Raw genomic sequence first — 12,498 nt, 5'->3', positions numbered from 1 at the left:
GGTCCCAGTGGGCATTTACTCTTTCTTTCAGCTCAGGTTTGCTTTTCTTCCAATAGACACACTCCACGCAACACAAACTGTACTTTATTCTTGAGGCCCGTGTTGGGCACTCCCACACACTCCCTGGGGAGCAGTCCCATGAACACCACTCACAGCTCTGAGTGGAACTTGAGGTTGCAGCCTGCCATCTTCTCAGCATAGTGGGCATCAAAGCGCTCATTCTGGGCCACAGTGAACATGGTTTTCCAGTCCCCCGTGATGCCTGGTGGGGGAGGGAGGGAGGGAGGGAGGCAGGCTTGAGGTCCTGGCCGAAGCAGAGGCCCCAAGTGGCTCAGGGCCAGCTCCAGCCACTGCTCCCGCTCTCGCCTCCCCAGCGCCCCTCACCTTTCCTCATGAAGGCAGAAATGTTGTGGTCCATGAACTCCACGGGAAAGGTGCTGTAGTTAGCCATGGGGTTCTTCTTCATCTCCTTGAACGACGTGTGCCGTACAATGTGATCCACGGTCTCCTCTGGCAGGGAGCGTCCCACGAACTCCAGAATCTTCCGAATCTCCCTTTTGGGGTTCTGGAGCAGCAGGGGGGCTCTTCAGTGGAGGCTTGGGTTGTGCATTGGACAAACAAAAGGGAGGCCCCACCCTAACCTCATGGCCACTTCCGACCCTGCTCCGTGACTCTGGTCCTCTGTACTCTGGCACTCCTGGGGCAGAATTAATTGCCTTCTGCTCTGTGATCTGTTAAGAAGCTGTATCTGGCTCCTTATGGGTGAGGGCAGGGACAGCCCTCTGTCATAACTGGGGCCCAGGGAGAAGCAGTAGCAGTAAATGGATGATCAGTGACTGCACTTGGCACTGACTCAGGCGCTAGGAGATAAGAGCTGTACGGAGTGTGCTGCCCAAGGGGCAGGGAAGGTGAGGTGGGTCTAGGTACAGGGGTCCTCAAACTACGGCCCGCGGGCCACATGCGGCCCGCTGAGGACATTTATCCGGCCCACCGGGTGCCGCTGCCTGTCCTGCTTAGCAGCCGACTCGTCCCGGGCCCGCAGTGCGCATAGGAATTTGTTCATAGTTTGTTTTTTTTTAACTATAGTCCGGCCCTTCATCGGTCTGAGGGACAGTGAACTGGCCCCCTGTTTAAAAAGTTTGAGGAGCCCTGGTAGGAGGACCAGTGTAGGGACTGCCATAGAGAAGCAGGGCTTAGAAGGTCTTGGCAGTTCCCCATGAGACTCCTGCACCCCTTGTGCAACATGGAGGGAAGTGGTAGCAGTGTCTCACCTCCTGCATGTCCTCGTAGAAGAGGTAGAGAACAGGGTGGGTGCGCCCCAGCTCCCACCACTCCTGCACGTGCTGGTACCAGGACCCATAGGACACTGGGGAAAAGGGCAGGGGGCAGGAACAGAAGTTGGTATTCGTTCCAGCTGGCTGCCCCTCAGCCCACCCCCTCCTTCCTCCAGAGTCAGGCCCACCTTCCCCAGCCATGAACTTCTCCAGGAAGCTGTCCCAGGTGCCGGGGTCAGGGTGCACCTTGGCCATGCGGTAAAAGTGGTAATAGGAGACAGCCACATCCTTTGCGTTCCGGGCAACATAGATCACCTGGAGAGGCAGAAGACACACCCCCAACCCGCACCGCACCATCACCACACAGCACAGCAAGCACTAGACCAGGGGTGGGCAAACTTTTTGACTCGAGGGCTACAATGGGTTCTTAAACTGGACCGGAGGGCCGGAACAAAAGCATGGATGGAGTGTTTGTGTGAACTAATATAAATTCAAAGTAAAGGAGCGGAGGGGAGAGCAAGAGAACCCTCCGCTCTTTCAGCTCCGCGGGCCAGATAGAACAGCCAAACGAGCCGGATCCGGCCCGCAGGCCGTAGTTTGCCCACAGCTGCACTAGACGTTCTTCTAAGCATCACACTCCACCCTTCACAACTTCCCTGGAAGGGAGGTTCTCTCTTGGTCTGGCCAAGAGGGAAACAGGTTTAGAGGCCGACTTGGGTGTGACTGAGCTGGGATTTGAAGCCTGCTCCGATGCCAGGAACTGTATTTTATACTAATCCAATCTTCTCAATGCCATTGTGCCAATTTGGAACAAGACGTGCAGAATTCTTGCCAGCCCCTCCACAGGCCTGTGAGCACGCAGGCCCTGCAAAGTCTTGCTGTCACTGTCCATCTGTCCCACCAGAGCATGAGGTTGAGGACTTCTCCCCCTTTAAAATGAGACCAGGCTTAAGGAAGTGAGACCTTCCTAGAAGATAGGACCAAAGGCTGTTGGCCCCAGCAGCCTTTTTCTCTAGCTTCCTCTGCCACTCACCTTGACCTTCTGGTCCAGCAGGGCCTGTGGGAGCAGAGCCAGGGGCAAGTGTGTCTTGAGGAGCCGTGGGGCAGGTGTATCTTTCAGGACCTCCATACCTAAGCCATGGGTAGGAAAGGTCCAGTGAGCTGGAGCCCGGGTCCTCCTTCCCTCCACCTCACTGGCCTCCAGCACCCCACCACACACCTGTGGGACACCCTGGACCTTTGAACTCAAGGAAGGGCACCCGGATTAAGATGGGAGCCCTCTGACACTTCTCCAAGTCGCCACCCTGGTAGATCATGTCCAGAATCTCACTCACCCAGGTGGTGCCTGGAGAGGAAAATGGGAGGTAAGCAGGGCTGAGGGCACACCCCTGCTGGCCCAAGGTGGGGACTGCAGCCCAGGAGAGGGGTGGGTGGTCCTCATCACCTACCAGATTTGGGGTAGGTGCTGATGAGCAGGTCATCGGGCAAGGGTTGTAAGCTCTGCAGTGGCCCAATTGCCTCTGCAAAGTACTTGATGAGAGGGACCCCCTTCACGTACTTCAGTGGTGGGCGGGAGGTGTCCTGGACCAGCTCCATGCTGCCGAGTCAGGGGCCGGAGTGGGGCCGACCTCAACAACATTACAACAATGTCTTCTGTTTAATTGTTTTGTTTTAAGGTAAGGAACAGGCTGAGCAACTTGCCTACACTCAGAGCCAGTGAGTGTTGGGCTGGATTCTGGCGGATCTAACACAGTGGGGCCACAACTCTGGAGGCACCTTGGATTTACCTGCAGAACTTTTAAAAATCCCAATGCCTGCCCAGCTAGACTGGCTCCAGGAGGTCAAGGCACATGCCTGGGTTGCCAGCTCGGTCCCCAGTAGGGGGAGTGCAGGAGGCAATCAGTCAATGATTCTCTCATCATTGATGTTTCTCTCCCTCTCTGTCCTCTCTCTGAAATCAATTTAAAAAATATTTATTTTAAAATCCCAGTGCCTGGGCCACACCCCAAGCCAATTAGATTGCTCTGGTGATGGGACCCAGGTGCCTGGTCTTTGGAAGCTGACCAGGAGATTCCAGTGTGCACTTGAGAAAACTCCTCCTCTGGGGCCTGCCAAGTGTTTTCTTTCAGTACTTCCTGCTGCAGCCCTCCATCTGATCCCAATGGGCTCCTCCCCATCCTTCCCTCCTTGAGCTCCCTAAGCCCCTCACATGTAGAAACCTCCCCAAAGCCAACTGGGCCTGAGACACAACTTGCTCAGCCACACTCAGTCTCGGCTCAGAGATAAACAGCCAACTGAGCAGCTGAGCTTGTTTTGGGAGCCATTCTGGTGAGATGAGCAAAACATGCCTCAGCAGAAGAGGGAAGAGGAACCGGGGTTTCAGGCCAGACTGCAGTTGGTATCAGACTGAGCTGAGATTTCCATGGGGAAAGGGCAGGGTCGGATTGAGCTGGGATTTCAGGAGAAAGGGCAGGGTCAGTAGAGGCAGGAATAGATCAAGCAGTGGGAGGTCTGGCCCAGCCCACCCTATCCTAGCACTCACCTGACCTCTCCAGACCTTGGCCTGTGGCTCTCTGTTGTGCTGTCACGTAGCGTGAGTGCAGAACTGCAGAGAGCTGCAAGTTTTATAGGTCCAAAGTGGGAGGGATTTGGAGCCAACGCTGAGCCTTGGCTGTCCTCCAGGAATGGGTGGGGTTTGGGGTGGGAGGGCCCCCTCGCTGCTACCCTCATTAGCACCTCAGCTGACACCAAGATTAGACTGGCCTTAAAACCCAAGATGTGGGTTTAGTGTGTAGAAAATAAGACAGAATCAACACAAAAGGGCCTAATAGCTTTTTTGTTTTTTTGAGCTGTAATCCCGGCTTCTGGCTTGCCCTCCAAACTCCAGCTCTGCAGGAGCCAACAGCTTTTTCTAATAAACCTGGTCTCCAGAGGAGTGGGGAGGAAAGGTCGCCCCAGCCAGTCTGAGAACAGAGGGTCAGGTCAGGGGCAGCCCACAGGCCCAGCCCAGGCTGGAGTGATGTGGGTGGACGGGTGACGGGGTTTGGGGCAGGGCACTGTTCAGCAGGCTCTTTGAGGCAGCATAGGATAGGAAAGAGCAAGAACGCTGGGGGCTCATAATCCTGGGAGTGAGCCCTATTCCACGGTTCCCATGGGACCTCACTTGGATGGTGGGAGAACAGCCCCCAGAAGGTGCTTTTCTTTCCCTGGGTTAGAAGGGGGCTTGGCCTTTGTCCTTACTGTTTGGATTAAAGTCCAAAGTCCAGCTGGGCACTGGAGGCGGGTGAGCTCTGAGTCAAGGGTATGAGTCTCCAAGCCATCAAGAACTGTGACCTCAGCCCAACCGGTGTGGCTTAGTGGTTGAGCGTCAACCCAAGAACCAGATCAGGGTTCGTTCCCAGTCAGGGCACATGCCTGGGTTGTGGACTCAGTCCCCAGTAGGGGCCATGCAGGAGGCAGCCGATCAATGATACTCTCTCATCATTGCTGTTTCTCTCTCTCCCTTCTCTGAAATCAACAGAAATATATTTAAATAAAAAAAAGGAACTGTGATCTCAGCGGCAGGCCAGGGGAAAGCTGAGGCAGAAGGGCCTCCAGCAGAGGAGAGGCTGGTCCATCTGGGGTCAGTGGTCCCTCCCCCTTCCTCTGTTCTCCTCAGGCTCCAGTGACTGGCAGGGCCTTTGCCTCCTAACTCCACACACACCCCAGCGAATACCGAAAGATACCCTTAACTCAGACATTTTATTGTACTCAAGTAAAAATTGCCCAGACCTAAAGGCAGTGGCAAAGAAAAGGAATGGGTGGAGGGCTGGGGGTGCTGAGGGTCAGATCTCCAGCATGTCTGTCCAGTGTTCCTGTGGAGACAAGAAGGGTGGTCAGAGGCAGCCCAGGGGATAGGATGGGGCAGGGTCCAAAACCACCTCGCACCTCTTCTAACTCCAAGTTCTCCTCTTCCTCCTCGGAGCCCATCCGGCACAGCCAGATCAGGTCTCCCCACAGCAGTGAGTTCTTGCAGCTGCCAAGGGGTGCAGTTGGTAGGAGATAGAGAGTCAGGATCACAAGCCTCCTTCAGGCTAGGCCCTGGGTGCCAAGTTGAGGACTCAGATGCCCTGGGCCTAGGCACTGTCTTCAGAGGTAAACCAGGCTGGGGGAGGGATGGACTTACCCAGGGCATCGGCCCTCTAGGGGCAGAAGCTGCCCTGGCTCCTCCTGCAGGAACTCCTCTGCCAGGCAGGTCATGTGGGCCCTTAGGGAGCAGCCAGGGTGGGGGCAACACAGGGGGCCTTCTTCATCCTGTCAGAGGGGGCAGGCAGGGAAGGGAGAAAATGGGGAGTAGTGATGTAACTAACACTCAAAGGATTTCTATGGACTAGACACTGTTCCAGGGGCTTTACATCACCTATGAGGCACATACTACTCTTATGTTATATTGTAGATGAGGAAATAGAATGGAGGCATTATAATACTTGCCCATAGCGACTAAGCTGGCCAATTTTCTCTGAGTATTAGCAGTGATTCTACAATAGCACAGCCACTGCAGCTAGACATAGAGTTCCTTACAGGCTAAGTGATCTCAATGGCTAATCTCTGAATGACAAGCACAGTCACGTGCCAAATCAACGATTTGGTCAAGGACCCACATACATGCCAAAACCGGTTTGGCTCAATGGATAGAGCTTCAGCCTGCGGAGTGAAGGGTCCCAGGTTCGATTCCGGTCAAGGGCATGTAACTTGGTTGCGGGCACATCCCCAGTGGGAGGTGTGCAAGAGGCAGCTGATCGATGTTTCTCTCTCATCGATGTTTCTGACTATCTATCCCTCTTCCTTCCTCTCTGTAAAAAATCAATAAAATATATTTTAAAAAAAAAAAAAAAAAAAAAGGACCCACATACGTGATGGAGGACAGCCTAAGCCTAGATGTGTAGTAGGCGATACCATCTAGGTGTAAGTGCACTCCATGATGTTCGCACCATGAAATTGCCTAAGGACACATTTCTCAGAATGTATTCCTAGTTTAGCGGCATGTAAGGTATGCAGTTTACTTACATTTAATGTGAGTGAAAGTCAGACCTGTCATCTCAGTTAATATACTAAATATTTGCTACCTGCTCTGTACCACAGCCTTCTACAGTACTAAATAAGAACTACCCTTGTGGAGTTTAGTATGGGGTGGGAGGGGTGTGAGACTGATAATAAAATATAGTTGACTCCTGAAGAACATAGGTTTGAATTGGGGTGGTCCATTTATACAGATTTCTCCCTCCCCCTGCCCAAATACCCAGTGGGCCCTCCATATCCCTGGGTTTTGCATCTGCAGATTCAACCAACCACAATTTAAAAAACAGTATTTTTGAGTTTTTTTGATCCAGGGCTGAGAATCCACAGATGCAGAGGGCTGACTGTATGCACTGTTCTATACCATCTATACTAATAAAAGGGTAATAATGCTAATTAGACCAGGAGACCTTCCAGACAAAGCCATGGTGGCAGAGCCAAAGCAGAGGCAGTTAGGGGCAATTAGGCTAGGAGGGGAGGGCAGTTGGGGGTAACCAGGCCGGCGGGGGGAGGGGGGGCAGTTGGGGGCAAGAAGGCCAGCGGCAGGGGGGGGATTAAGGATGAGCAGGCTGGCAGGGGGGAGGCAGTTGGGGGCAGGAAGGCCAGCAGGGGGGGTGGTTGGGGGTGAGCAGGCCAGCAGGCAGAGTGGTTAGGAGCCAGCGGTCCCAGGTTGCGACAGGGATGTCCCAGATTAGAGAGGGTGCAGGCCAGGCTGAGGGTCACTGCCCCCGTGCACGAATTTCATGCACCAGGCCACTAGTTTTATATAAGGGACTTGAAAATCCAAAGAGGTAGGAGGGTCCTGAACCAATACCCTATGGATACCGAAGGAGGGCTGTTTGGGGGAAGTAAAAAGTTATATGTGGCTTTTTTACTGCATGGGTTCAGCACCCCTAATCCTCAAGAGTCAACTGTACATGATATGTTAGACAATAAGTGTTAAGCCTTAAAAAAAAAAAAAAAAAAAAAAGGAGCCCTGGCTGGTGTGACTCAGTTGGTTGAGCATTGTCCCATGCATCCAGAGGCTGCTGTTTGGATTCTGGTCATGGCACATGCCTGGGTTACCAGGTTGATTCCCATTAGGGGGCATGCAGGAGGTAGCCTATCAATGTTTCTCCCTCTCCCTCTCTAAAATCAATAAAAACATATTTTTTAAAAAGGAAAGCAGTACCAAGAAAGTTGCAATTTTAGAGAGAGAGCCAAGGAAGACCTCATGGAAAAGAGGTGGCATTTCATCAAGACCAAGGTCTAGGGAAGAACTTTCCAGTGAACGAAGGGCAAAGGTCCGGAGCAGGAATGGCCGCAAGTACTTTCATCCTCATTTTAGAGATGGAAGCAAGGCGCGCAAAGGATGTCAGTGGGCTGTGCGATACTCCAATAAACAGCCTGATCCTAAGTCGTCTGAACTCTAGACCTGCCACAACCTGGAGCCCAGGTGGAGCTCTCACCTGAAGCGCGCGCGCGCACAGGGTGCAGGGGGCCTCAGAGTCCTGGTCCGGCTGGGACTCGGTGTCAGCAAAGGGACTGGCCCGACGCTTGGAGGCCAGCATCCGGGGTGGCAAAGGCCCGAAGGCTACAGGCACGTGAGGCGGGGGTGGCAGGCAGAGCTCCTGGCGGAAGTCGGCGCGCAGCCAGCGCAGGGTGAGTGGGAGGCGAGCCCAGGGCGGCGCGCGCAGCATGTGCGCCAGCACCCGCAGGTGGAAAGCGAAGGCGGCCTCGCTGCGCAGGCGTGGTGCCACGTGCGCTAGGCGGCGCGAGGCCTGCGGGTGCTGCCAGGCCCACTCGAACTGCGGGAAGGAGTGAGGGCTTCAGAGCCGCCCAGGGAGGGTCCCACGCCCCAGCCCATCTTCCTGCCACCCCGTCTCCTTCCTTACCCGAAGGGCGGCCACAGCGGAAGGGAAGCCGTGCACTATGAGCACCATCTCCCTGGGGAAGAGAACGAGGGCGTGGTGCGTAAAAAGCCCCCTTCCCGCCCCACCCGTGTCAAGCCCAATCCCCTCGCCACGGTTCGTCTTCAGTCCTGCCAGAGAGTGGAGTCCTCACAGCGGGCGTCAAGCCTTGTCCACGAGGCCCTGCCCCTCCTTAGAGGTCCATCCCTCGCATCTCCAACCTCAGCTCCGCCTCCAGTCACAGGGACTTAACTGCCTTCCTCGGTTCCTCTCCTTTCCAGGTTCTCTATCTTCCATCCCAGCCTTGTTCACCAACCCTCTGTCGCGGGACCAAGCTTAAACCATCAGTCCCCTTGGTCTCACAGGGCTCCTCCTCCCCACAGACTCCTCCCCAGAGACAGGTCCACCCACGTCACTAGCCACCCCAAGGCCCGGTTCTCAGCCCCACACCGGCCCCGCCCACTGTCACTGACTCCCTCGCGGCCCCGCCGCCTCCTTGAAGCCCTCCTCTTGAGTGACCCACCCCTCTTACCAGGGACCGCGCCCGCTGGTCCGCCAGGCCCCGCCTTTTTTGCGGCCTCCGTTGTGCTGCTGGACACGACGAGCAGGGTTGACGGTGAACCCCACGTAGACACGGCCCCGGTGCCGAGGGTTCAGGCAATAGAGCAGGTAGACGCCGAAGAAGCGCCCGGGCCTCGCCGCACCCCCCTCGGGACCCATCAGGACGTGTGAGTTGATTGCTGTGGCCTCTGAGCTCGGGGAGGGGAGGGTTGGGTTGCCAGGGCCGCGATATACTTGTCTGGGGAAAAGCTCTTGGTGGCGATTCCGAGGTAACCTGGCGGCTGCAGCAGTGCGGGTTCGGGCACCCTTTCCTGCCTGGAGCTAAGGTGTCCAAACCCGCCGCGGAACCGCAGGCGGCGGCACCAATGAGCGTCGGCGGGGGCGGAGCCCAGCCGTGCACAGGCTCAGATTGGCTGGCGGGAGGCAGGCGCGGAACCCGGGCGGTTGGAAACTGGGTTTCCGTGAGGGCGGAAGTGCTGGGCTTACGGACGCCTCAGTAAGGGCGGAAGTAGAGGCCTCCGCAGGAGTGGTACCAGTGAGGGTGGAAGCAGCGTGACCCGTGTGGGATCGGGGGTTCTTCCCGCGCCGGGCCGCCCCCGCCGGCCGCCATGGAACTCAGCGCCGAGCACCTGCGGGAGAAGCTGCGGCGGGACCTGCAGGCAGAGCACGTGGTGAGCTGCGCGGCCTGGACCTGCCGGGCGAGGGCAAGGGCTTCTGGGTGGGCGGCTTGGCACCATCTACATGATTCTGCCCCTTAGGAAGTGGAGGACACGACTCCCAACCGTTGCGCGTCCAGCTTCCGAGTCCTGGTGGTGTCGGCCAAGTTCGAGGGGAAGCCGCTGCTTCAGAGACACCGGTGAGCCCCGGGAACCCCTCGCTCAGCGCCGTTCCGGACCGCAGCCCCGGCAATGCGGCCCAGCCCTGTGGGCTACAGCCCCAAGGATTTCGCCTTCTCGGCCTCTGCTGGGAGTATTGAGGCTTAGGCCCTCTACCTCTCCTGTCCCAAGTCCTGGGCGCTACAACTTGAGGACACCTCCAGCCTTCTGGGTCAACCTAGCTTCGGGGACTGTGACTTAGGCTCCTGCGGTTCCCTAACAACATCTCTCCGCAGGCTGGTGAACGCGTGTCTAGCCGAAGAGCTCCCGCATATCCATGCCTTTGAGCAGAAAACCCTGACCCCAGAGCAGTGGGCCCGTGAGCGGCAGAAATAAGAGACCAGCACCTGCACAGCCATTAAATTATGAATGGGGGCCAGCTTCCGTGTTGGTGTGTTGTGTGTGGGAGGGGCACTGAGGCTGTCTAGGGCCTGGCTTCTCCCTGCCCTGACATTATTTATTGTCTCCTCATTGTTTTAACTTGGGCAAGTCCCTCTTGAACAAAGGCCTCTGTGTCCCCACTTATAAAGTGAAAGTTCAATCCTTAAAATCCCTTTCAGGACAGGCCTCTCAGGCCTTTTCTGTAATGCTTGGAAGACTCCTACTAACCAGCCTCCTATTTGTGGGCAGTTGCTGGGTGATGCTGCCCTCTGCCAGCCTTCAAGATGCACAAATGAGCCCTGGCTGGTGTAGTTCAGTGGTTAGCGCATAGGCCTGCAAACCAGTGGGTCCGGGGTTCAATTCCCAATCAAGGGCGTGTACCTGGGTTGCAGGTTTGATCCCCACTCCGGTCTGGGTTCAGGAAGCAACTAATTGACATGTTTCTCTTACATCTATGTCCTCTTCTACCCTCCTCTCCCCCCTCAGCCCTTCCACTCTCTAAAAATAAATGACAAAAAATCCTTGGGTGAAGATTAACAACAACAAAAATGCACAGATTAGAAAGTGCTCAGAGTTTCAGGGTGCTGGCCAATTTAACAAGCCTTTTCCTCTCACCAACATCACCCCAATGTCAGAAGCATAATAGAGGATTCCACATTTCCCCTGCAGGTTCCTACAGGGACATAGTACCCCAGCAGGGGCTCTCCAACAGCTGGTATGCTGATGTTTTCTGGCCCACAGGGGAAGGTCCAATGACCTTTTAGCCCTGGGCTTGGTGTGGCCAGATGCCCTTGAGAAGACCATGTGGTTTTCCTTTTATTTGTTTTTAATATATTTTTATTGATTTCAGAAAGGAAGGGAGAGAAAGAAACATCAATGATGAGAAAGAATCATTGATCGGTTGCCTCCTATAAACCACCACCCCCGCCCTCCACTGGGGATTGAGCCTGCAACCCAGGCATGTGCCCTGACCGGGAATCGAACCATGACCTCCTGGTTCATAGGTCGATGCTCAACCACTGAGCCACACCGGCTGGGCACCATGTGGTTTTCAAGAATGGAGGTGTGGGCAGAGGACAGGAATTGAGGTAGAACAGGAAAATAAGGCCAACCAGAGCCACAAAATAGGGACAGGTGATACCTCTAGTATCAGCTTAAACACAAGTACCAGGATTGGTAAGGCCTTGCATGTGAAGTCCCTGAGACCTAGTGGGGCCAGGGCTTTTTGGGAGTATGGATTACAGGTTTTGGCCATCCCTCCCACTCTGTTCCCCTGTGTTTTCAAGGCCAGTCTCTTGGCCCCTAAATTATCTCCCCTCCCCCTCCACCACATCTCCTCTTGTTTCTATCAGAGGGATAATGGGTGGGGAAAGCTGGAAGTCACGGTGATGACAGGTGAACCCTTCTGGGTTCCAGGGATTCTTTCCTGAGCTGTTTTTCAATTCTGGACCAGGAGGCCAGCTGGTGACAAGCCACTCAGAAGGGCCCATCCCCATTGTACAGGAGAGGCTCCAAGAAGGCACTTCACCTTCCATAGGCCCAGAGTCCAGATTTCCTGATTCTTTCTCTCACACCCCTGATTGGGTCCACACACTGTGTTCACAGGGTTGTGGTATCCCTCCCCATTTCATTGGAAGAAGTAACTTGCCCAGAGTAACGGCTTGCTTAGAGGGTGAGACCAAAATGGGCACACAGGGACAGTCTTATGGCTGCCTCACAGCTCTCTGCCCAGGTGGTTTTCTCTGGCATGCTAAAGAGAGGGAAGGGGCAGCAGATGGGCATTGAGTCCTTGCTGCCCCTGTGTGGTATGAACCAAACTCTGCTGTGGCCAGGACACCTGTTCCTAATAGCCTGTGTCCCAACTCAGGGGTCACCTGCTAAGGTAGGTATCAAACCCACTTCCAAGCCCCCACTTGATGGAGCCTGACAGGTTATTCAGGTCCCTGTCGCACAGAGGCCAGGTCCAGGCAAGACCCACAATAAGGTCTCAAGAGGCAGCAGCCCTGCACAGGAAGGCTCCAAACTAGGAGGGGAGACTGCCCTTCAACTACTCAGTGCCTCAGTTTCCTCGCCTGTAAACTAGGGTTGGGCCTTTGCTTTAGTTCTAAGCTTTCACCTTACAAAAGGACCCCTCAGGCCTACAGTTTGAAAGATGTCCTGTAGGAGCTAGTTGTTTCATTTCCCCACAAGCAACAGTGTTGGTACAGTTACATGTAACCTGATGTGGTTAACTAGAAAAAGCAGATTTGGGGTAAACGTGGAAGTTAATGAAGCCCCAGGCTAGGGCCTTGAGTAGCTCACACCTGCCAGCTGCAAAACAGCAGGCCCCCAAACCTCACCAGAATGGGGTGCTCCCACCCACCAGACCTGTTCTGTGGTTTACTCTAGAGCAGTGGTCGGCAAACTCATTAGTCAACAGAGCCAAATAACAGTACAACGATTGAAATTTCTTTTGAGAGCCAA

The 12,498-nt window shown here is 55.0% G+C and overlaps 3 protein-coding genes across 8 annotated transcripts; 1 reads left to right on the top strand and 2 right to left on the bottom strand.

Moving 5' to 3' along the window:
- Positions 1-68: 68 nt before the first annotated feature.
- LOC308254571 (sulfotransferase 1A1) lies at positions 69-5,077 on the bottom strand. Of its 3 annotated transcripts, XM_080680789.1 has the most exons (9): positions 5,046-5,077; positions 3,817-4,037; positions 2,723-2,902; positions 2,494-2,619; positions 2,308-2,405; positions 1,463-1,589; positions 1,272-1,366; positions 385-565; positions 69-262 (listed from the first exon to the last, which is right to left on the bottom strand). In XM_080680789.1, the coding sequence occupies exons 3-9, from the start codon at positions 2,868-2,870 to the stop codon at positions 150-152; spliced, it is 888 nt and encodes a 295-aa protein (XP_080536915.1). In that variant the 5' UTR covers positions 2,871-2,902; positions 3,817-4,037; positions 5,046-5,077; the 3' UTR covers positions 69-149. The 3 variants fall into 3 exon arrangements, with proteins under 3 accessions (XP_080536915.1, XP_080536914.1, XP_080536916.1); XM_080680788.1 differs by lacking the exon at positions 5,046-5,077 and having other exon boundaries at positions 3,817-4,203; XM_080680790.1 differs by lacking the exon at positions 5,046-5,077 and having other exon boundaries at positions 3,822-3,873.
- On the bottom strand, positions 4,121-9,090 carry SLX1A (SLX1 homolog A, structure-specific endonuclease subunit; the record flags this gene model as incomplete). Of its 2 annotated transcripts, XM_080680793.1 has the most annotated exons (6): positions 4,121-5,128; positions 5,202-5,289; positions 5,440-5,567; positions 7,778-8,116; positions 8,204-8,255; positions 8,751-9,090. In XM_080680793.1, the coding sequence occupies 6 exons, from the start codon at positions 8,936-8,938 to the stop codon at positions 5,099-5,101; spliced, it is 825 nt and encodes a 274-aa protein (XP_080536919.1). In that variant the 3' UTR covers positions 4,121-5,098. The 2 variants fall into 2 exon arrangements, with proteins under 2 accessions (XP_080536919.1, XP_080536920.1); XM_080680794.1 differs by lacking the exon at positions 7,778-8,116 and having other exon boundaries at positions 8,751-8,938.
- Positions 8,783-10,033, top strand: BOLA2B (bolA family member 2B). Of its 3 annotated transcripts, none has more exons than XM_080680797.1 (4): positions 8,783-8,946; positions 9,304-9,450; positions 9,538-9,635; positions 9,891-10,033. In XM_080680797.1, exons 2-4 carry the CDS (start codon positions 9,388-9,390, stop codon positions 9,988-9,990), a joined length of 261 nt encoding a protein of 86 aa, XP_080536923.1. In that variant the 5' UTR covers positions 8,783-8,946; positions 9,304-9,387; the 3' UTR covers positions 9,991-10,033. The 3 variants fall into 3 exon arrangements, with proteins under 3 accessions (XP_080536923.1, XP_080536922.1, XP_080536921.1); XM_080680796.1 differs by having other exon boundaries at positions 8,817-8,946; positions 9,292-9,450; XM_080680795.1 differs by having other exon boundaries at positions 8,848-8,946; positions 9,277-9,450.
- The last annotated feature ends 2,465 nt before the right edge of the window (positions 10,034-12,498 follow it).

Source organism: Plecotus auritus, assembly GCF_963455305.1.
Source record: "Plecotus auritus genome assembly, chromosome: 7".
NCBI lineage: Eukaryota > Metazoa > Chordata > Mammalia > Chiroptera > Vespertilionidae > Plecotus > Plecotus auritus.
Note: the sequence above shows the minus strand (reverse complement) of the source record. Positions and strands in the feature narration are given on the sequence as shown.